The sequence below is a fragment of the Leptodactylus fuscus genome, chromosome 3 (genome assembly GCF_031893055.1).
Source record: "Leptodactylus fuscus isolate aLepFus1 chromosome 3, aLepFus1.hap2, whole genome shotgun sequence".
Classification (NCBI taxonomy): Eukaryota; Metazoa; Chordata; class Amphibia; order Anura; family Leptodactylidae; genus Leptodactylus; species Leptodactylus fuscus.
Genome location: NC_134267.1, coordinates 184,242,644 through 184,267,616, shown reverse-complemented (window position 1 = coordinate 184,267,616; position 24,973 = coordinate 184,242,644). Strand labels below are relative to the sequence as shown.

Below are 24,973 nucleotides of genomic sequence, written 5' to 3'. Positions count from 1 at the left end.
GTTAGATTTACAGGTGCATCTCAACAAATTAGCATATCTTTGGAAAGTTATATCAATAATTCAATTAAAAAAGTGGACCTCCTATATTTTAATTCAGAACACACAATGTGATCAATTTTAGAAATCGTAGAGTTCGTGCACCAACTAAATGGGACATTACAGAATAAAACAGAGGATAACTGGATGTATACTGGATGGCATACACTTGGGAAGTTATAGAAGAGCATGAAATCAATGCAACCATATATGTCAGCAATGATGTGCTGTTCATGGTATAGTCCGTGCACACAACAGAGTAGGAGGAAAGGAGTGAAGTAGGAGAAAGAAGGCTATGCTGGGCTACAAAGACAGTGGGACAGGAGGCAAAGGATACATTGATATAAGGAAGAGTTGTGGCATGCCTGGAATTATAGCTTTCAGGATATCACTGAAGTTATTAACAATCTCAGATCTGGAAAGTAAATATGGAGGAAGAGCAACTAAGACAACTGCATAGAACTGGAAGATGTACTGTAGGGCAGATGTAACCTTCACCAAGTAGACATTTGTCATCCTAAGCAATGGTTTGACACTGTCACATGCTATATAAAGTGAATGGAAGATGCAAATGAGACATGAGGTTTCTTTTAGAGAAAGCTACATCTGTAGCTCTAGAAAACTATCAAGAAAATGTAGGATATTTCTAATCAGAACCCGGTTCAAACTAGTTATATATCTATTACTGTATAAGCAGGCACAGATCTGTCTATTCTACTGTAAATTCTAACTCTGGTGTAAAATTCAGTACATCTCCATGGAAGACCATGTCCTCTCCATTAGGTGAATTGCATTCTTATGACACTTTAATCTCTCACCATTGACACTTTCTAGATTCATTGAAAAACTGATCACATTCCGACTCCTCACAGCAGAATCTATCTACTAAAACAATGACATCTGTGAAGGTATACAATGTAAAAGCAGACGCTGCGGTAATAGTCATTTCAAAATGCAAAATAAGCCATTTCAATGCAATTGATAAAATTGTACTGTAATGATACATGTTCTCATTTAAAATCCATTACAATCAGCGTCCTCCATTTGTAGCAACACAAGTCTTATCTTGGCTTTCCAATAACACCTAATTACTCTAATGTTCTATCAGTAAAATACGGTGCAGAAAAGCACGTTGATAATCCTCTTTCAATTAAGACCTCAGATGTGTGGGTATATTTACAAGGGCTTATCTACATCATATTTCTGCTCACAGCCCCTCCATTTATAATCTGCTAATGAACCTTTCTCTCAGTGGGAGCAAAAAGTCACAAGGATGATGTTCTTTTCTATTCAGTAACAATGGAAAATAGGGGATTTTCACAGGGTAAATGAATAAATGCCCGGTCCCAGTTATTATCTGCTATAATATAATTGTCAGAGCTATTGTAAATGGGAAGATCGGTTGTTTAATAATGAACAGTATCCTTATACCCTACTGTACAGTAAAGTTAGTGGTTCTCTTGTGAGTTGATAGCACATAAGAAAAGGATAATGTAATTGACCCATCCTTTTTATGTTCCCTTTATTAGATATGTCCTAATTTAGGAAGTCAGAGGTAGGCCAATGGGGTCAATGAAAAGGGATTATGGCAGCACTGATCCGTAGCAACACTATCAAACGTACAGTGTGAGAAGTAATTCTTCTCTTCTAAAATAGATTTGAGGAGGTTGGAGAAGACAAACAAATCTAGGGTTTATTCTTCCCGGTAATGGTAAGAGATGAGTGCACGAACCAGGAACACATACTGTAGTGCATGGAACCCTTTCGCTCTAGATACATTCTACAGAGGAGCAATCTGTTACATCATGTGAGTAACAGTGACATGACAATTTGCATCACATGGCAAGGGAAAACTGGTTATCTAGAGACATATACAAGGAAATCAGATTTTTATTATAACATGATAGTCTTAGATTAAATCCTTCCACTAAACAATTTAATGAGGTTGTCCAAGGAGTCTTTTACTTACTTCCTCTGTGGCTTGAGCTACTTCCAACCCCAAGTCATATGATCCGAACCAGCACCCAGCCCCTGGTTGCTCTGATTCTCTCTGTTTTTTTTTTTTTTTCTCTTTCAGGTAGTCACCTGTGTTATAGGGTCTGGCTTTATTATGGAAGATGGAGCAACCATGCGGGCCGGATACTGATATTCATCACATGACTGGTCTGACCTAACCTGGAACCCCTAGGTACAGCATCTAAAAATCCCTGGATAACCACCTTACCTTAAGGTGTACATGCACCCTCAGCTGCTCCTGATATCCCCACACATACAGACTTTATTGTTATCAAGCATGTATGTAAAATGATTGATTCTCTTCTCCTCCAACAGATCAAGAAGACCTTAGTAGACAATTAATAGTCATCTGTTCCTACAAATTAGACAATTTTTCACAAACGGATCCCCTTTTTATGACATTTAACAGTACATAAATATATTTTCTATTAGCACGTGATGTGAATGACCTCTTACATGTCTGAACAGCTCTAGTTGGCTCAGTGGTTAGCAAGGCTTTTGTACGTTCCCCCTTGTTTGCATGGGTTTCCTGCAAGTACTCTGGTTCCTCCCATACTCCAAAGACATATAGACAGGGAATTAAGATTATGAGCCCTATACGGGACAGTGTCAACAATATCTGTAAAGCACTGCGGAATATGATGGTGCTATATAAGTAAGCAATATAATAATACAGCAAGTTTTATAGCTTAATCCCTTCCCATCATCATTTTTCTATTATCATTTTTGACTGTCCGATTTCCAAAAGCTATAGCTTTTTATTTTTCCATTCATAGAGCTGTATGGGAGCTTAATTTTTGCAGGACAAATTGTATTTCATAATGGTTCCAATTAATATTCTGAACTATGTACTGGAAAGTAGGGAAACAACTCCCAATGAGGTGGAATTGAAGAAAAATTACGACTGTCTAATGGATTTTGTTTTTACATCATTCACTGTGCAGACAAAATGACATAACACCTGTATTCTATGGGTATGATTCAGTCAATAATAAATGTATATTGTAAGTAAGCGGCCATTTTAAATATCGGAGGTCAGGGATCCGTGAATTGTGCACTTGAAAAAGGATTCTGGATAATCCGAAACGCGTTGTACCTACTGTTTTTATCTTCATTAAATCTCCTTTTGTTTAACAAAGAAATGATCTTTTGGGTATTTTCCTTTTCTACGACCTTTGGAGCGCGGATCCCTGACCTCCGATACTTTCACATTTATTACCCGGGATCCCGGTGTTTACAGACGGAACCGCAGCCACCCTCAACCTAGTTAACTCATTTGACCAATGCTGTTATTGGTGTTGTGACTTTATCACAACCCTGCCAGGTGAGGGGCCTACTGGTCATATATCTATTCTATAAGTTATATCATTCATTTGGTGGTAATACACTTAGAGCGCTCGGTGTCTTTGTTTCTATATTTTCTTATGCGCAGTCTGCTGTGCCCAAGGCCTAGAAGTTTGAACCCAGCTCCGGACGAAGACATGCAGAGAGGCCGTTCCTGAAGAAGATGGAGGCAGTGCTGGAGATTTCTCTCGCAGCATTGTGGATGCCCCCAGTGCTGTTTGAGTGCTGGGGACCGTCCCCAGTGCTACGAGAGAACTCATTTGCATACAGATGAAAACCGGGATTTTTACCGAATGGCGATGCGGAGAAGACATCTAAAGGTAGGAGAAGAATAGCCTTTCTTAATGATATTCCTACATGTGATCGAGAAATGACATGGGCCAGTCTATTGGCCCTCCTCGATTTATGATCATTTATATCAGAATACTTGAATGAATGATGCCTTGAGCAGGAGTATGTCCTGGCAGAGGGTGATCCTGATTTATCATGAGGCATGTTTTTGTCATAAATGAGGCGCATCCTGTATTGGCACAGAAGATATGAAGATCGGCACTGAAATTACCAGTCTTCATAAATCCTCAACATTGTATTTACTGTTACTTATCATAGTAAAGACTTTGTGATCTAGACACAAAATCAGTTCTTTTTGGTGTCTTTATTTATGGTTCATATTTTCCTCATTACAAGATGCGGTTTTTGTGCTTATGATAGATGTAAGCTTCACAGTTGCAGCTGGAAGATCTAAAGATATGCCATCCAGATAGCACCTGTTTACATATAAATAAGAGATGGATTCATGACCTAACGGGGATACATCATGCAGAGACATTTTACATCCTTAAAGGAATAGTATGTTTTTTTTTTGTTGTTGTTTTTTTTTTAATTTAAAATAGTAAAATGTGAAATGGCCAACACGGGTACTTTGCTATTCTAAAACCAAGCAAGTCTTTCTTCTTTATATTTTGGAACTCAAATAATGTGAAAAGCAAAGATTTTGGAATGAAGTTGTGAAAAACAGAAGAAAGAAAAAATAGTAATTTTGAAGAACCAAATGATTAATCTGCACTCTATAGAGAAGTTTCTTATCTGCTACGTATCTCATCTGGTATATACATACTTATACATACAATATATATGTAGATTATAGTGTAATCTAGGTTTACTAGATTACACTATAATCTCATCAACTGCCAAATACAGAGAAGGAAAGTGTCCTAATCCCTTCCAAAGGTGATCTGTATGTCACAAATAATTCAGCACAAATACTTCCCTAGTTTTTCTTTTGGCTGGACATATCCAGATATACATGTTACAAGGTCATAAGGTCTTCCGGATAATTTTGTGACATTGTCTCGTAAAAGTGATATACTGTATGTGTGTATGTGTAGCCACCTGGTGATTGTATTGTGAACTGCAGACTCTCATGAGTTTTATAGCATGTTTCAGTATTGTATTATGATAAATTCACATTAGAGTTTAGTTTTCCATTCTTCGGGTCCACTTGGGGACACAAAAATGGAAACCCTATCCGCTTAAAAAGCAGAAACCTGTTGACCCCATATACTATAATAGGGTCCACCAGATTTCTGCTGGGTTTCCAGAGAGAAAGGTCTTGCTTGCAGAACTTTTCTTTCTGCATATTTGAAGCAGAATAGGGGACGGCATCCCAAAAATGCTAGTGTGACTTCAGTCTTAGGGCCCCTTCACACGGCATAAGCACACCGCTCATTTAGACACGTATACCCGTGTCCGAGCGCGACACTTCAAAACAGAACTCCTCTTACAGTACAGAGTTAAGGACAGTACTGTCAGGAGGGGTGTTCCTAGCTAGACTGTTAAGAACGCCCTTCTGACAGTGAAGAGCTACAGTAACGGCCCCGATAGCTCTTCTCAGGGCACATAATGGGAGAGCCGAATTCAGCGCACTGTCGGCTTTCTAGCAGCATTTGTGTGCCCAAAGACATGAAAGCTCCTCTTTAAGATGAGATATCTATTCCAAATGTTTTTATATCTGTTCCTACAGTGCCTTTGTTTCTGTCTATCAAGAATTTTGCTAGAACACTGTGATCTTGTATTAAATATATTTTATAAGAAGTTGGAGTCCTTAACCAAAACCAAAGTGAGTTAAGTGTGGACACATCAGAATTGCTATCTTCAGGCACACAAGTTCTCAAATCCGTAAGAATTTACAACTTTCTGAGGTACAATAACAATATATGTGAGACAATGTAATCGATAAACTAAAGGTTAGATGCAACCACAGGAGACAAGACTATTAATAAATTAACAGTACATATTTTTTCTGGCACAACAGATATTTAGTATCCAGTAGAGCTAAATCCTTTACCGATTTCCTTACTTTCACGATATTAAGAGAAATACGTCACCTTCTCCAAATAAAGTTTGCAACTGTTTAATGAACATGAAGAAGCATACTGAGCTCAATGTGGAAAAAGGATTGAGTAAGCTGCATATTTGTGAGTTATTTAATCTGTGTTACCAGGTAGTTGGATGCATGCCCTTAGAGAATTATGGTTTGCCTAACCACATCTGTCGCATCCAAACCACATCTGAAAACATGGCTAATTTATTATCACAGCGAAAGGAAATCTCTGGGGTGCCTGACTATCAAAGCAGAATGACAGGAGACTCAAAAAGATGAACAGGATCTGGGAGCCCCCTAGGATTCACACAGCTGAAAGCCACCTAATTACCGTAGCCGTCTTTGCATGGTTAGCCCCTTTCCTTAACACTTATCTTCAAATTAGTTTATCACCTACAGATGTGACTTTTATTGTAAGGAAAAATTGCCATAATCTCTAACACAATATTTTGAGCAGGATAGGGGAAATTAAATCTAAACTTTTAATGACCAATAATAATCCAAATTCACAAAGAGCATTTTGTGACCCCATAGGGTAAACCCAGAATTCAAATGACTCCTGTTGAGAATAGTAAATGGAACAAAGACAGAAGTCCAGCTTGATGCTCTTGCTTCCCAATGGGATCTCTGTGGGAGATTTATCAAGACTGGCGTTCATTATTATGATTATAATGATCCATGGCGCTGTGGCTTCAACCACCCATTAGGTCAGTCTACCCAAGGGATAAACAGGGTAACCATCTCCCTGCTCCCCATTAACACATACGGTATCTCATAGGTCACATTATTATCTTTATTTTACTAAGTTGGTCTTCCAGTACAACCGGGGTTACCCAGAGTTGCTCAGGTACAGTATTAGTTAAAAGCAGTTTCTCATTAGTAGGAAATGTTAGGAAATCTTCAAAAGATTTGGAAATTGTTAATTATTTAGACATATTAAAATGTTTAACATGTACCTCCAATTATAAAACAATTTTTCATACATGAATAGAACAGGTGAAAATAAGAAACTTTGTAACATATCTTTTTTCCTTCTTCATCTTTCAAGCTGGGTTACAGTTTTACAAATTAGTCTATGGAGAGAGAAGGGGGAGGAGGAGGAGGCTGCTGGACAAGGCCTCAAAATATCTGCAGCTGCTATAATCTGTTACTCTGTAAGTAAGTCCACCAATACAAAGAATGACACAATAAATCAGTTAACAACCTCCTCCTCCCCCCTACCATCTCCATAGAGGTCTGTTAAATATCTCCATAGAGTTAAATAATATGATTATGTTCTTGATCTCTTTTAAGACAAGTAATATTTCCTCAACAGCCTTGATAGATTTTGCATGTCTCATGAATGCCTCGTCTAAGGCTAGACTGTCTAAAGTAAGTAAATGTGTTTTTTACCATCGTATTTGAGGTGCTTCTGATAATAGTAAAAAAATAAATAAAAATCAGAGTAATTCAGCAGTTAAATAATATCATATTAAGCCATTTAGGTAAATAGCAATGGCCAACCTGTCAGTATACAAGCGTTATCCGTATGCTTTAAAACTCCATGGAGTCATTTTAAGTGTAATAACATAAGATTTATTATGCAAGTATTTTAACAGAATCCAGTGTTTTACTGTAGAATATTTTAACATTAGATTCAGCTCCAGAAACTATTACAATGTCGCCTCTATTATCTAATAATTCATCATGACTGTTAACAATGCCATAACTTATTTAGTGAAATGTGACAGCATTTTTGGGATGTCTCGCCGTGCTTTGAGATTAATTGGTCTGCTCACTGAGAAGCACCAAAGATCACTTGGATGTTGGAAAAGAATTAATGGGATATGATACATCATTACAGAATAACTAAATGCAATCTTGTGTGTCAGAGTAAATGAGGAGATATTAAAGCCCACTTATTATTTAAAGGCTGCATATTCTCTCATGCACTAAAACATTCATTAAAAGTAATCTGTAAAATAAAAGCCAGTTTTTTTCTTATCTTTGTCACACTCCAAAAAACTTAAGAAGACACTGTGAAACCATTATATTGCATACATCGATATTATTATGATTATTATTTCTAGAACTCCATACCATATGATAAAGGTATACTTACATAATGCAAAAACAAGTGCAATAAACAACCAACTGTGACAGCAGGAGATAGAACCCAAGAGCTTACACTCTACAAAGGAAGACGAAGAAAACAGTACAGTCCACATGGTATTGTAGTGGCAGCTAATATGGGTTGTTAGGTTGCTCTTGAAAGATGCGAGTGCGGACAACAGCCCTTTATATAAGGGTAGCAAGTGCCAAAGTATGGCAATGCTTGTATGAAATCTTGAAGATGGTCATGTGAAGAGGAGAACAAAGAAGGAGCTCCTTAAGAGGATCAGAGATTATATGTTGGAAAGTATCGGGAGGATACTTAAAATTTACTGGACAATGGGTACCCAGTGAAGGGATTGGCACATTAGAACCAAGGGAAGAGTTGGATTAACCTGCAGTGAGTTTGGGGTGGACTGAAGGAGAGCAAGAGCATTAGATGAGAAGCCTCTGCGAAGAGATTACAATAGTCTCGAGGCAAGAGATGATGAGGTCATAGAATATCATTTTTGAAAATTGTGTGTCATTTAAGATTCTCTTTAGGCACTCATGAAGTAAGTCACCCCTATCTTAAGTCTTACATAAATTAAAATGTTTGTCTCACAAAATCTTGCCCTCTCCGTAGCTTTCTTATTGTCTCTTCCTGAGTGTCATTCACCCATTCATACACCTCTAGTGTGTGTGTATATATATATATATATATATATATATATATATATATATATATATATATATATTTTTTAAATTATGAATGCACAATTTTTGGTATATTCATATGAAGAATGACCCCTGCTTTTTGCACGTGTCACACATCTGTTCTTTACCCAGAAACCCATCTAAAAAGGTATGGACATTCCCACAGGTCGTCCCCATTTTGCTAGCTTTGAAGTCTATCCTACCTGCATTCCCCAAAAAGCAGTGCCCATGAGCAGAGAGGTCCAGGGCCAGGAAATAACACTGGAGATGAGTGGGATATGGGCAAGCTTGGACTGGTGTATAGGTGAACAGATGAATCGCCTGTGCCAGTCCACCACTGAGCCACCTGGGCCCATAGCTCACTATGGTATAGCGCTGTACACTTATTGTACTTCATAAAGATACTTATGATAATCAGCATGTCCTTTTATATACTGTAGATGCACTGGGTGGTTGAGATGACATCTAGGCGAGAAGTCAGGCCAATAACTATCCCTCCTCTCTGGGCCCGATCTTCTCAATCCTACTACAGGGACCTCAGTCAACAATCATTCTGCTACGTCTGCGTTCCTCTGCTACGTGGACACATATTCATGGCTTCCAAAGCTAAATGGGTCGTTGATCAAGGAAATAGCCAGATAGCTAGATACTGCTAGGACCCCGGGACAGAAACAATCAGGGAAGCTGCTACTACCAGAAAATAAACTTGTGTGATATTAAAATCTGTGACATTTTGTGAAGGAGGGTCAGATTATATTTGCATGTTGCTGGTTGGACCTAAGCACCACAGTCTGACACCATATACAGGCCCTAAAAGACTAGACCAGAGGAGCAGAACACAGGAGTGAGATACTGGGAAGAGATAGAGGAAACACAGCAGAATTTTTTTTTTTTTTTCTGTACACTTTTTAATAAAGTTAGCTTCCTCTAGGTGGCACTAGATAGGCAGTGTTCTTCCTTCTGGAGGAGATCTAGAGGATGTATCCAATATAGTTTTTTGTGAAAAGTAGATGATTTGAGCCTACCATGTAGATCATTCCTTCCTTCATACACTAGATAAAATAACATTCACTGCAACCAAAATAATTAAATAAAAGTATATTTAGTGTATTACCAAAATTATTTCAATCTTATTGAAGAATTGATCTAAAATCCATTGAAAACATTAAGTTTACCTTCTGTGCCACAGTTTAATTAACATTAAATATAATGTTAAACTTTGCTACATTTGTCCATTCTTGTTGCCTTTAAACTAGCAGAATTTCACTTTCCAAAGTCATACATACCTTGCTGGCTCCCTGTGACCTGCTTTACTATGCTTTTACATTCAGGAAATGTGATTTTTGTAGTCATTAAGCCACCTAAGCCAGGGCAGCCGAAAGAGCAGTAAACACAGATGTCTCCAGGTCTTATATGATAAATCAGAGCAGAAATGTTTGTACATATATGGCTTACACTACACATAAAATATTTGACAAATTTTCATTTGCAATAAATGTTTACAGCCCTGCATATTAAAATGACGTGAAAAAAAAGATTAAAGTAAGTATTGACTGCCGCAGTTATGTTCTCACACTAATCCTGCCCAGAGATCAACATTTTCCTGTCTCTCTGCCAAATCTCATATAAGATGAGCAGGGAGCAGGAAGGTGACCCTTTCATCCTACAAAAACCTCTTATAGCTATAGTTATGAATAGCAGTCTATAGCTATTTCTCTTAACATTGGCCCACATTTCTGCTGGATACTATATACAATAAGGAAAAGCGTATTTGATTCTTCTGGATTCACCTGACATGTAGGTCAGCCCTGAAGCAATCGTCCTAATCTGTAAGAAATGATTGCCATTGAGGTGGGCAGAGAACGGATCAGACCCGTAGAAGCTTTGCAAATAAACTATGTCAGAAAAGACTTTAAGGGATAGAAAGCTAATGGACTTAGACCCTACTGGATACAGTGGAATTGACTTGGAATAATTCTCTCTGGTAGGATTAACATGACTCATTTATCATTTATCTCGCCAGCTGCTTAGGTAAATGTGATGCTCTAGAGCTCCCGGTATATAACCTTAACCACATGAATGATAGAAGAGCCTGTAGCTACAGTATGTACAGACTTGCTATATCCTATGTTAAAGACTCGTACTGGCACAGAACAGGTTAAAAGGTATATTCACAAAGCATTAGCGACAAGCACTGCCTGTCTGTAATGAATTCAACTCATGCTGCTATTGAAATACTTTTCCCTAAGATACTGTCTCAAGAATAAAGAGTTTCTGAGCATGAGCAGAGGAGACATCAATCCCAAGCAGCTAGTTATAAACTGTGTCTCCTTTTACAAAGAGGATATATATATATATACAGTCCTATGAAAAAGTTTGGGCACCCCTATTAATCTTAATCATTTTTAGTTCTAAATATTTTGGTGTTTGCAACAGCCATTTCAGTTTGATATATCTAATAACTGATGGACACAGTAATATTTCAGGATTGAAATGAGGTTTATTGTACTAACAGAAAATGCGCAATATGCATTAAACCAAAATTTGACAAAAATATGGGCACCTCAACAGAAAAGTGACATTAATATTTAGTACATCCTCCTTTTGCAAAGATAACAGCCTCTAGTCGCTTCCTGTAGCTTTTAATCAGTTCCTGGATCCTGGATGAAGGTATTTTGGACCATTTCTTTCTACAAAACAATTCAAGTTCAGTTCAGTTTGATGGTCGCCGAACATGGACAGCCCGCTCTCAAATGATCTGAAAACAAAGATTGTTCAACATAGTTGTTCAGGGGAAGGATACAAAACGTTGTCTCAGAGATTTAACCTGTCAGTTTCCACTGTGAGGAACATAGTAAGGAAATGGAAGACCACAGGGACAGTTCTTGTTAAGCCCAGAAGTGGCAGGCCAAGAAAAATATCAGAAAGGCAGAGAAGAAGAATGGTGAGAACAGTCAAGGACAATCCACAGACCACCTCCAAAGAGCTGCAGCATCATCTTGCTGCAGATGGTGTCACTGTGCATCGGTCAACAATACAGCACACTTTGCACAAGGAGAAGCTGTATGGGAGAGTGATGAGAAAGAAGCCGTTTCTGCACGTACGCCACAAATAGAGTTGCCTGAGGTATGCAAAAGCACATTTGGAGAAGCCAACTTCATTTTGGAAACAAAGATTGAGTTGTTTGGTTATAAAAAAAGGCGTTATGCATGGCGTCCAAAAAGAAACAGCATTCCAAGAAAAACACTTGCTACCCACTGTAAAATTTGGTGGAGGTTCCATCATGCTTTGGGGCTGTGTGGCCAATGCCGGCACTGGGAATCTTGTTAAAGTTGAGGGTCGCATGGATTCCACTCAGTATCAGCAGATTCTTGAGAATAATGTTCAAGAATCAGTGACGAAGTTGAAGTTACGCCGGGGATGGATATTTCAGCAAGACAATGATCCAAAACACTGCTCCAAATTGACTCAGGCATTCATGCAGAGGAACAATTACAATGTTCTGGAATGGCCATCCCAGTCCCCAGACCTGAATATCATTGAACATCTGTGGGATGATTTGAAGCGGGCTGTCCATGCTCGGCGACCATCAAACTTAACTGAACTTGAATTGTTTGTCCAAAATACCTTTATCCAGGATCCAGGAACTGATTAAAAGCTACAGGAAGCGACTAGAGGCTGTTATCTTTGCAAAAGGAGGATCTACTAAATATTAATGTCACTTTTCTGTTGAGGTGCCCATACTTTTGCACCGGTCAAATTTTGGTTTAATGCATATTGCACATTTTATGTTAGTACAATAAACCTTATTTCAATCCTGAAATATTACTGTGTCCATCAGTTATTAGATATATCAAACTGAAATGGCTGTTGCAAATACCAAAATATTTAGAACTAAAAATGATTAAGATTAATAGGGGTGCCCAAACTTTTTCATAGGACTGTATACATACATATAATGCAATATACAATATCTATTTATCTGTCTATCTATCTATCTATCTATCTATCTATCTATCTATCTACATATATAACATAACCCCTATGGTAAATACATTGAGACGTTAAGACTAGGGTTGCGACCAGCGATCGAGTAAGTTTCACGATCACGATCAGAATTCCGATCCCGATCTTTTTAAGCAGGATCGAGGTTTGAGGTTATTTCCCACAATGCTTTGCTACTTGCCAAGCATTGTGGGAAAAGCTAACAATGTTAGCTAGGTCCCATAGGAAGGAATAGGTGCAGCCGGCACACAGCCTGTGTCGGCGTCCAGCCACTTAACCCCCTTCACACAGCTGCGTCCATTCATTCTAATGGGAGACTAGCTAACATCTCTAGTGGCTTAAGGCTTGGTTCACAAATACTGATGTTTTCCATCCGTAAGAGTCCGTGAGGACCCCTACGGACGGAATACAAGCACAACTGCAAGCGCTGTGCAGTTCAAGCGCACAGGCTTCATAGATTATAATGGAGTCTGTGTGCTTGAACTGCACAGCGCTTGAAGTTGCGCTTGTGTTCTGTCCATAGGTCTCCTCATGCGGACTCTTACGGACGGAACACATCAGCATATGTGAACCAGGCATAACACTTACCTGCACAGAAGCGCTGCCGCTGGTCCTGTCCCCCTGTTCTCGCGCCGCTGCCCCCACCCTGTACCTGCTCACACTCTCCTAAGCTACAAACCCCGCCTTCTTCCTAGGTCTGCGAAACACTAGCCTGGGAGGTGGGGGCAGCGGGGTGAGAACAAGGGGACCGGACCAGCGGCAGCGCTTCTGTGCAGGTAAGTGGATACCAGGGGGGGACTATGTAGCCAGAGGATTTTTTTTTATCACTACACGGCATAGAGGCTTCAATTTTTGGCTCCACGCTGTGTAATGAACAGGATCGTTTTTATTTATTTAAAAAATCCCATTGACTTGAATTGGGATTGGAATTGGGATCGGGTTCCAATGGAAAATGAATGGAAATATTATCCTAGAACTATAGAGATGACTCTTAGAGTGAAGGCACTTTAGTATTCCATCTTTGACTTCCTCACCATCAGAGGTCGTCTCAGTTTTTGGTGCTTTTGAGTGGAGATATATAATAATCCCCTCACAATTAGAGGTTCTGCTTAGGTGGGGGTCTCATTTATCTCTATTACGGACTTATTCAATTTTGAGCTGCTCCTTTGTTTAGGGATATGGTCCACTGACTATTTACATATTTTAATTCACATTTGCACAGTTTTGGTCAAGTGTTTTTGCTTTAGTTTTATTAATATCTAATAAATGCTTAGTCCTTAGGGGGCACTAAATTTCCATTTATAGGGACCTGTTATATTCCTTATCTTTTTTGTCCTTACACAATAGAGTTCAAATATATCCTATATTTTTGGATTTTTATTAGAGATGAGCGAACAGTGAAATATTCGAGATTCGATATTCGTTTCGAGTAGAGCCTCAATATTCGACTACTCGATTGAATATCGAATCCCATTATAGTCTAGGGGGAAAATGCTCGTTTCAGGGAAAACCACTATTCGACTAAAGGAGAGTCACCAAGTCCATAAATAGGAGGAGGAGAGTGTTTAGGAGAAGCACTGTGCAGTTAAAGCGCATGGACCCCATTATAGTCTATGGGGTCCGTGCACTTTAACAGCACAGCGCTTGCACTTGTGCTGATAAAAAGTAAGCTCCCTCGTAACCACAAGCTGCCAGCTCTCTCGACTAGCAAAGATGAGCCTGCAGCGAATCAACGCTGGCTCTGCAGCAGGCTTGTCCTTGCTAGTCAGGAGAGCTGGCAGCTTGCTGTTACGAGGCAGCTGACTTTTTTGTCATAGGAATGCATTGACCAGCGTTGATTGGCCAGTGTACAACATTCAGCCAATCAATGCTGGTTCTGCCGGAGGCTCATCTGTGAGGAGGCGGAGTCTAAGATCGGACCACAATGGAGACTGCTGTGGTCCGATCTTAAACTCCGCCTCCTCACAGATGAGCCTCCGGCAAAACCAGCGTTGATTGGCTGAATGCTGTACACTGGCCAATCAACGCTGGTCAATTCATTCCTATGAGAAAAAGTCAGCTCCCTCGTAACATCAAGCTGCCTGCTCTCCTGACTAGCAAGGACAAGCCTGCTGCAGAACCAGTGTTGGTTTTCCGAATGCTATACACTGTATAGCATTTGGCCAATCAACGCTGGTTCTGAATCGAATATTTACTGCGAATAGCTAGTAGTATTCGATCGAGTATGAATATTTTGAATACCGTAGTATTTGATCAAATACCTACTCGATTGAATACTACTCGCTCATCTCTAATTTTTATACATTGATTCTGGCTAATCCCATCCACACATTTTGAGTGTTTTTGAAAATCACAGAATGTCAATTACCTATGGAAATGCTGGCATTTTCCTTCTGGGTATATTAGGGGCAGAAAGTCTGCAGAGGAAAACACTGTAGAAAAAAATGCAATGCGTTTTCACTGTGGTCTTTCCATAGCGTTTCTTGGATGCAGCTCGCCATTTGGGGCCTTATCCTCATAGTAAATTTGTTGGGCAAAGTGCCTTGTATTCTTTGGTTTCCACTCTGCTTCGCCCAAATTTTGAAAAAGTTGATGATCAGTAAACAGAAGGAACAATGTAACATCTTTGGCACAAGAAGGAGCCATATGCCAAAAATGCTTCATATTGGCAAGGAAAATGTTATAGATGGGTTAGTGCCTGCCTCTTTAAGCGATGTCTGCCATCACAATACTTTCTAAAGAGCTTATTGCATGGGGTGTTGTAGGGACTGACTGGTAGTGACATAGTAAACATAACAACTGTATGTCAAACTGCAGTATTGGTACAAAGAAAATCTTTTTTTTCATCCATTTGCCAATGATTTGTTTGGTTCCCCCAGAATGTGGCAGGGCATGTCGGAGTACAATTGAGTGGTCACTCAGCATTGTCTCCTAAGATAAAAGCAGACATGTTCCAATGTGTGGTGACCAAAGGCGAAAATGTGTCCAGTAAATGCAGTCACACTATGAGGGCACAAAAAAAAAAATTCTTTTACATAAAAAAAAATATTTGATTTTCTTGGCATCAAGATTTTACAAAAAAGGTATATTCAGTATGCGACTAGAACCCTCTGTGTGTAGGGTATAAGTGTTTCAGAGGCAGGGTTGTTCGTGGAATATTACCTTTCACTCCACCATCATCTAGTGGGGTCCATTATTAGACTCAAAGACCACGAACAGAATTGATCCTCTCAAAATGACATAATCCTGTCATATGCTAAACTCGTGAGATCTATTTTGTGAAGGTTTCCAAGGTTTGTACCCTGTTTTGGCTCAAACAAGGAACTGCTATTATTATGATACCGTAGGGTCCCCAAGGACTGTGACTTCCCTCAGGGGTCCAAAAGAGGACACCTAGGAGAGGTGAGGCAAGGTATGTTTAAGTGTTTCTAGTCTTAACATGGGCTTCCACTTATTATACTCTGGGATCTTGAGAGACCACAGAGTATAATAGCGATTTATGGGTGGTATACCCCAAAAGTTTTGAATTCAAGTTAAACCTGAAATCTCCTTCTCAATGCAAACAAATTTTCTCATCTCTAACAATTACGGTATTTATTTTTGCATGACATATGGTGGAAATTGTCTCAATCTGGTTCAAAAATCACTTGGACTTTTACTGTCGCCCCTATGATTTCTGAATTGGTGCAAAAAACTCCATATTGGGGATACTGTACCTTTAACAAATGTTTCAGTAATATTTTCCTTTAATTCTATGTGACAGCCTTATCATTCAATAGAGTTACCGTTGTATTTTCCTTCTTCCTCGCTTTTCTCTTCTCAGGCTCATTAATATTATCTTCTTTACAATACGACTGACATGAAGTTATACTTTCTATATGATCTTGTTTTATGGCTATATTACAGTGTATAAAGCAGGACTAATTAAAATTTATGGGGTGGCTGTAGATAATAAACACGCAGCTGGATTAATCCATCACATCACAAAACATGTCAAAAAATGGAGACGCAGACTGACAAATGAAAAGGTTAAAATATAAAATTTGACTTTTAAATATAATAATGGAAATGCCCTAATGAGAAATGGTTTATTGTCTCCTCGGTAATTAATATCAATATAAAGGGTAGATGGGGTACATTACAGATGAGGCTATAGAAGCAAATGTGTTAGGTTCAATTGAAAGAACGTTTCTAAATAAGAGCTGCCCCATAACAAATGATATATTGATTAGTCAGCGCTACAGTCAATAAAGTGCGGCATTATAACCATCAAGTGCTGCACAACAAACACAGAACATGGTCTCCCAGGTTTCTGTGCGACTTCTAAAAGGACCACCTGTCAGTTCTCCTCTGAAAGACATGCCAAGCGACCTCTCAGTTAGCAGAGGTTGTACAAAGCTGTAGGGGACACAGTTACATTCATTTATACCGCTAAGCAAGAAAACTGAACAAAAATGATCCTGAAATGCTGCAGACGGAAGAAAGAGAAAGGAAAGTTTACTACCTGATCTAATTTCCAATGAAACTCAGCAGGTCGGAAAGTGTCAGCTTGGTCGAAATCGCGGCGTAACAGGAAGACAAGGCGGCAGTTGTGTACATACAATGCATAGTGATGGCGGTTCATTTCTGAAAGAAAAGAACATGATTGAATGGACTGTAACATTGTAATTGCTTCTTTGTAGATTATTGTTTTATTCTTAGAATTTAAGAAAGACTTTGATTCCGTGATCCCCAATCAGTCCCTGTTTACCAGACCATAATGACATAGATGTCGCAGCAAGAGATTTAACTCCTTCCATAGCATTTTCATTTTTTACTCCCCACCTTTCAAAAACCATACATTTTTACATTTTACACTCAAAGAGTAGTCAGAGGGCTTATTTTTTTTGTGGGACAAATTGTAATATACAATGGCACCATTTAATATTTTATGCGATAAACTGAGAAGCTGGAAAATGAACGTGTCTGTGTATCCGTTCTGTATCTGAATGGTGAAGGGAAGGGAGACTGCTACCGTGTTTCTCCAAAAATAAGAATGGGTCTTATATTTTTTTTTTTTGCCCCAAAAGATGGACTTCTTTTCACGGGATGTCTTATTTTTTCCATGAACAACATTCCACTCACCAAACCCCCTTACACCCAAAATAGAGCCTGCAAGTGCCAATGGAAGATGGGCTCTCACACACAGATCTGAGTCACTGGCCTGGCAAAGGCATGTCACTGTCAGGTCACTTGCCATTGCAGCAGTGTTCCACTGCAACCAAGTGTAGCAGTTGGCTGCCCCTGGTGACCAGAGACAGCCACAATGGAGTCAACCCTTATTGTTGTGGAGAACTATCTGACTAGTGGCATCTTGTACAGATAGCTCACTTAAAGTCAATGTCCGATTCTTTTGGGGGCTCAGTTCTTTTGCACTTCTTTTGGGGGTGCCCACTTTCCTTGAAGAATGGTCTTCTGTACCTGTTCTGTTGTATTCTACTTATTTTTTTACATGTGTAGCTGCCTGGACACTTTTTTTTTAAATGAACTGTAACTAGGGCTTATTTTCGGAGTAGGGCTTATTTTTGGAATAGTGCTTATTAGAGATGAGCGAACACTGTTTGGATCAGCCGTTCCGAACAGCACGCTCCCATAGAAATGAAGCAGCTGGCACGTACACTTTGCCGGCGGCTGGTTGTTTAACCCCCACATGCCGGCTACGTCCATTCATTTCTATGGGAGCGTGCTGTTCGGAACGGCTGTTCCGAACAGTGATCGCTCATCTCTAGTGCTTATATTTCAAGCATACTCCGAAAATCTTGAAAAATCATACTAGGGCTTATTTTCAGAGAAACACGGTATTTGGTGAACTGACTCATGAGCTGATAGGGCATCCCCATCATGGCAACATTGCATAATAGCATTAGGAGTCATGACGGTGGGTACTCTTTCATGTAGAGTATAGAAGTTCATTCTATGTGAGGTAAGGGGAAACTGGACAGAACGCCATACTGTACAGCAGTACTGGTTCAAGTAGGAGGCAAACATAGGCACCATCAGATTAAGGAGGGGAGGAGGTACTAGGGGGAGTGTGGCCTGTGCCATGTCATGTGTGATGGCAGTAATCAGCAGATCTGCACACCATAAGTGGATTATTTTTGCAAAGAAAGTCAAAGGTGACACTGAAAAGTAAGTTTAACCCCTTAAGGATGCATATTTAACCCCTTAAGGATGCATATTTTCCTTCCTCGCCTTCCAAAATTCATAACTTTGTAATTTTTCTATTAGCATAGCTAAATGAGGGCTTATTCTTTGCATGTTGAGTTTTACTTTAATTTGGCACCATTTGGGGGCACATATAATGTTTTGATAAGCTTTTAATTAATATTTTTTGGGGCTGCATGTGAAAAGACCCACAATTCTATTATACTTTTTTTGCATTTGATTTATGGCATTCACTCTACATTAAGAAAGACATGGCAACGTGGCGGGAGTAATGCCACAGGCAAAGAGTTGGAGATGATGAAAGGTCCTCTCTAGAAGGAACCTGTTACTATGAAAATGCTGTGTAATCTGTAAGTAGCATGTTATAGAGCAGGAGAGGCTAATAGTCCTAATAGTCAGTGTGTCTACAAAGATAGCTGTCAGTCACTAATAGGAACACCCACTGGACTCAATTACTTTTTCCACACATAGAAAGAAGAGAGAAATAAATGATTAAAAAGTTATACAGAATATTTTCCCACTAAACTATACATCAATCTGCATTAATATATAGCATTGCTATTGGTAGGCAGCATTGGTCATGCCCATGTTACCAGTTTGTGAAATACCGTATATACTCGAATATAAGCTGAGGCCCCTAATTTTACCACAAAAAAACTGAGAAAACTTATCTGCCCCTTCCCTGAGCTTGAGGACTGAGTTTTTTCCCCCATTTGTAATTCAGCCTGGCTGACTATAGGGGATCTGCAGTGCTCCTATTAACTACTTTCCAACGGAACAGGAGCTCTGCAGATCCCCTATATTCAGTAGACCGGGCACTTTCAGACACAGGGATACCTAATGTGTATGTGTGTCACAGTCATTTTCTACTTTTATATGTACTCTAGGGAAAGGAGGGATTTAGAACTTTTATTTACTTTATTATTTTATTATATTATTATATTTTTTCAAAAGCTTCTTTTTTTTTCAATATTTTATGGGAGATTCTATACATTAATATTGTAGCTGGTCATAGACCCCCCTTCCAAAAAAAAATATATATTTTTTTTTTTTGCTTGACTCGAGTATAAGCCGAGGGGGGGGGGGGGGGGCCTTTTTCGGCACAAAAACTGTGCTGAAAAATTTGGCTTATACTCGAGTATATACGGTACCTTTATTGCTTAGTACACTGAGTGTCGTACATTATATCAAAGACAAAGGTTGCCTTCCTATGGTGAAACTAGAGTTTGTCCCTCCTTGCAGGAGTCCCTGAGATCTGTATTCAATGACCACATTCTAAGATAGAGTCCATGACGAATGTGCTGTTAATGTAGATGTATTTATGCATTCCCGGAGAAGCTCTTTAAATCCAGCGGACTCTAGTTGTCTTATAACTGGCTGTGAAAATATCAGTGCTTATCAGAAGGCTCAGATTGCATTATTTCTACTGCATGCCTTGTTGGAACCTAACTATATGTCTTGTTCAGTAAGTGCATAGTATCATGCATTTATGGAATGGTATACAATATATTCAATAATGCTCAAAACTCAAAGGTAAAGGTGAAATTCATTATGTCAAATCAATGCTTTTTTCACAATCTTTTTACAATATTGAATAAAATGTCAGGATAGCATTTGCATTACGCATGCTTGATTTATGGCGTTATTAGATTTTTTTTCTAAATTAAACTAAAGTCTAATGGTAAAAGATTTGTAGAAGTGTTTAAAGCACAACTGTTTTATTTTAGAAATGGCAACCTACTTGTCCATAGAGTAAAGTCCATTGTTAGTATAGTCCCTTGTTACAGGCCCCCATACAGTTAGGCCACTATTGCAGGTCCCAAATACAGTAAGGCCCTTTCTTAGGGGCTGTATTAGTGACAGTATACTGTAATAGAGAAAGTATGGGTCCAAAAAAACAAGCAATATGTTGTATGGAGAGGGAAAAAGGATCAGTAAAAGGGGCGTTATACCATGTGGAGCCCAGAAAAGGTGTTATACCATGTGGGGACCTGGGAGCGGGTTGCCCAGTAAAAGGCTTGCTATGGGGCCCATCTTTCCTAGTTACGCCCATATATATATATATATATATATATATATATATATATATATATATATATATATATTCACCTCTAGCTACATGTTCTGTCTACTGAATTTGTATACAGCATCTGTGGGGCCCACATAGTTTCTGCCATGAGCACTTCCATCAATACAGATGAAAGTGTTCATTGCACGGTTAATGGTATTAGGCCTTGTTTACACATGACTGACTCTGGCGCTGAATTTGCTCAGTCTTGCAGCTGATTCAGCAGCAGAGTCCACAGTATGAGTCTTCCTACTGATCAGGCCTATTCATTTGGATCTAATCAATAGTGGAAAGCCGACTTGCAGAAAATGAAGAGGAATTCTTCATTATGTGATGTCTGAACAGGGCCTAACACTAACATACTGCCTCTGTATTACACTTATACAGTTCTAAACTTCTTATCCTCTGTATTACAGTCCATTCTAGCAGCCTCAGCAAAGGTCTTTTTTGCTGCAGTGGTTTCGATGTATACGCTGCTGCTGTATGAATTGTGCCACAAAGCGGCCCACTGGGGCTCTGTCGCCCAAGGCCCCACAAGAAACGCACAAACTTTGAATCGGACCTGGATTGTACCATTATGGCATTATTATTATTATTATTATTATTATTGTTTATTTATATAGCACCATTAATTCCATGGTGCTTTACATTTGGGGGTTACATACAATACACAAAATATACAGGTACATATCATACTAACAGTGATCGGCTGGCACAGTGGGGTAGAGGGCCCTGCCCGCGAGGGCTTACAATCTATGAGGGAAGGGGGGTAGAGACAGAAGGAGAGGGCGAGACTGTACAGATGGCAGTGCGGTGATAGTGTTATTGGAGGTTGTAGGCCTTCCTGAATAGATGAGTCTACTATAGTTCTACTGTTACCTGTCTTGTCGGAATTGCATAGTATTGTTTCCTTCTCTGCTCTCAGTCCAGGACTAGGGCCATGCTTCATCCACATAGTAATAGTAAACTGGTCGGTTAAATTTTTTGGTACTATGGCATCTGGAATCTTTACTCCTTGCTTGCCATCAAATTTGAAGATCATGCCACTGTTGTCCATAGGCAGGCCAGCTGTCCAGTTGGTGGCAGCAGTTGGAGTTGGGAGTAAGTCAATGGCACCAGAAGAGGGTCCTAAAAAGAAAAAATAATATTAATAAAAATGGCACATTTAGAAACAATATTGACCACTAAATGAAGAAAATTGTAAGGAAAATCATAGATGTAATAAGAATAGTAAAAATAATAATAGTAGTCAAATTATAATATTTATTTAGCTACATCATTGTCTTTAGTAAACTGAGCCAAAAAAAGGAGAACCCTCACTCTCAAAACTATGAATTAGATAAAGTCCGTGAAGGAACATTTAGGGTCCAGTCACACAGAGTTTTTTGGCGCTGATTTTGACGCTGAATCCGCGTCAGAATCCATGTGGAAAAAAAGCCTCCCATTAACTTCAATGGGTTCCTTTTTCCACTAGCGCCCTGGCCTCAGATAGGATTCCAGTGAAGAGAAATGTTATTAAGTTCTAACAATAGTAGGCTTCTCCACGATTGGTGGCTATGGGGGAGGCGGCACGTGAGACAGTTGGCGCTTCCCTTATTGGCTGCTGCCTTTGAACTTCTATGCACTGTATGGTAACTGGCAGACTATTTTGGATACTTACATGTTTTCCTTCAGGTCCACCACTATAAGGGGGAGGAGCTTATGGTTAGATACTAACACTAATACCAGCAGGGACCCATATGATTGGTCACCTAGCCGATTCCTCCTGTTTTAGATTGGTTGGCATTTTTCAACAGTCGACAGATTTATCAAATGTTTAATATCCAGTTTAGTATGTTCTTTCATAACATCATCATATTCTATGCATTTACATTTTATCGGCAACAGTATATAATAAATAAAAAAAGGCCATATATATATAGGCTCAGACATTTAAAATAAAATATAATGAAAGAAACTCAGTACACATATTTAAATATATTTTTATTGCCAAGATTGCCAATTTTAATTGTTTGTATACTCACACTCAGCAACTTGTATCTTTATAAAATTGTTCTGCATGGTCATTTTGTATATTGTATCACATGGTTTGGGAATATTGAATATATGTCCTTTTTTCATGTGATGTTTAACCCTTCCACTAATGTTCACTTCCTCTCCGGGTGCAGATGGGAGGTACCTCCTTTGCTCTTAAGCTGTTTTTAAGTATATAAGTTCAACACTATCCGTGAATCTTCATGCCATAAATAAGTTGCTATAGCACCGAAACGCGTTGGCTATGTGGTAATCCACCTCTGCACTCGGACTCACACTTGGATGTTTTGTTTTTACCTTCGGAGTACGACTCCATTTAAATAAAAATGAAGTTTTAAACCTAATTTACACCGGACTCCTGGGTGCTGGATTTTCTACTATTATCATAAGAAATGTTAGTAGTACATACACAATTATATTCTAGAAAAGATACTTCCAGTTTACTAAGTGTAAAATTGGCCTATAATATATGTGAAATCACAGTATATAGTGATTGAATAGATTTATATTTCTACAATTTGTACAACTATATTTTCTATAATGTAGATACTGTTGCAACAGCAAAGTATACGATCAATGATGGAAGAAGAAAAACACCCCTCCAGGGTAGATAAGACACCAAATTCTAATACCTATCACAGATGCAAAGGTCCATGCTCAATAAAACTCCACTTTTTGATAGGTAATATATGCAGCATAGCTATAGGGAACATAGAGGCAGAAATTACTACTGGAACCTGGAACCTCAGGGTGGCCGAAAGCCTCTTCACAACAAGAAGACACCAGTGTTATACATAGCACATGATAAGTAGGGGCCCCATTACATATTTTACGCTGGAGCCCATGATTTCCAAGTTATGCCTTTATGTCCCCAATCACCAGAATGGGGGTTTCTGGACTCTTTCCCCCAGCTGCAGGACTAGTGTTCTTGGCTGTGTACATCAGTCTATATGCTCAATTGGCATTCAATTAAAATTCCTACTAGACATGGTGTTGCGGTTGTACGAACACATGTGTCTAGGGTCCTCCACTCAGTGATCAGTGGGGGTCCCGTTGGGTAACATTTATTATCTATCAGCACATTTACCCTTTTATCTTATACATTTTTCAGACTGCAATACCCGTTTAAAGTTTGTGGGACGCCAAACTTTAACCTAATATCAGAGAAATCACCCAACCTGCGGCATTTAACCATGTCCCCTGGATGCAGCAAAATATTAGGAAAAGTGTCCACTTTCTTTAAATCACAAATGTAAGCAAAAATACAGTTATGCTTGACCAGTATTCACTCCTCACAGACTCTTGGAATAAAAGGCAGATGTCTTTGGTACGAACAAGCTGGAGGGCCTTTCATCCCTGGAGCTTGAGGAGGACTGGAGCTTCTGTTTGATGTTACAAATGTGAAGACTGGTTGAGCACAATAGTATTTTTGTTTCTATCTGACACCAAACATTGCCTCTGTGATTCTGCACATATAACAGCAAAGAGAGGCTCAAATCATATTGACGGACAAGAGTTTGGAATAAGACATTCGACAAGAATGTGATGTCTTATTGTCCACACACTTCTGACCATGTAAAGCATTCCCAGTGACACTGCCCCAAGGCCCGTGAGCAAACAAACAGCAAATCCAAGCATTTTTCAGAAGACATGTTCTTGCTTCTTCTAACAGTTCCAAATTTTGTTGTTCCAAATCATCTTAGTGTTCTAATTATCTATGACAGCTGTCGTGTTCAGTTAGCTCAAGCTGACAATATATTCTCGTACAGTATATAGGAGTTTTATATACTTTAAGATTTGCTGGTATAGTATTCATAGCATAACTTCTATTGTTAGTCAGGAAAAGCAAAAAATTGTTCTAAAAATTCTTACGTCTCTAAGTTTAGAACATGATGACAATACCTAGCCTGTCACAACTAACTCTAGCTGGCATCGAGTCTAATAAGATCCGTGACGTTTCTGAACTGCAATAAGTATTTATTTCATAAAGAGCTCAATAACAAATTATAGAAGCAGTTTGGTGAGAAAAGACTTGTTCATCTCTGCGCTCTACTACTACTTTTTTGCACTCATATTCCTGCAGCTTGGCTTCCTTT

At 39.0% G+C, this 24,973-nt stretch overlaps 1 protein-coding gene across 2 annotated transcripts in view; it reads right to left on the bottom strand.

Annotated features, from left to right (window-relative positions):
• The window catches only part of CLSTN2 (calsyntenin 2), a 722,481-nt gene that overhangs the window by 88,197 nt on the left and 609,311 nt on the right, over window positions 1-24,973 (bottom strand). For both annotated transcript variants that reach the window (XM_075268865.1, XM_075268867.1), the window contains exons 7-8: window positions 21,723-21,971; window positions 17,076-17,197 (exon numbers count right to left, since the gene is read on the bottom strand). In XM_075268865.1, the coding sequence (XP_075124966.1) occupies window positions 17,076-17,197; window positions 21,723-21,971 (371 nt within the window). The remainder of the gene's footprint in view (window positions 1-17,075; window positions 17,198-21,722; window positions 21,972-24,973) is intronic.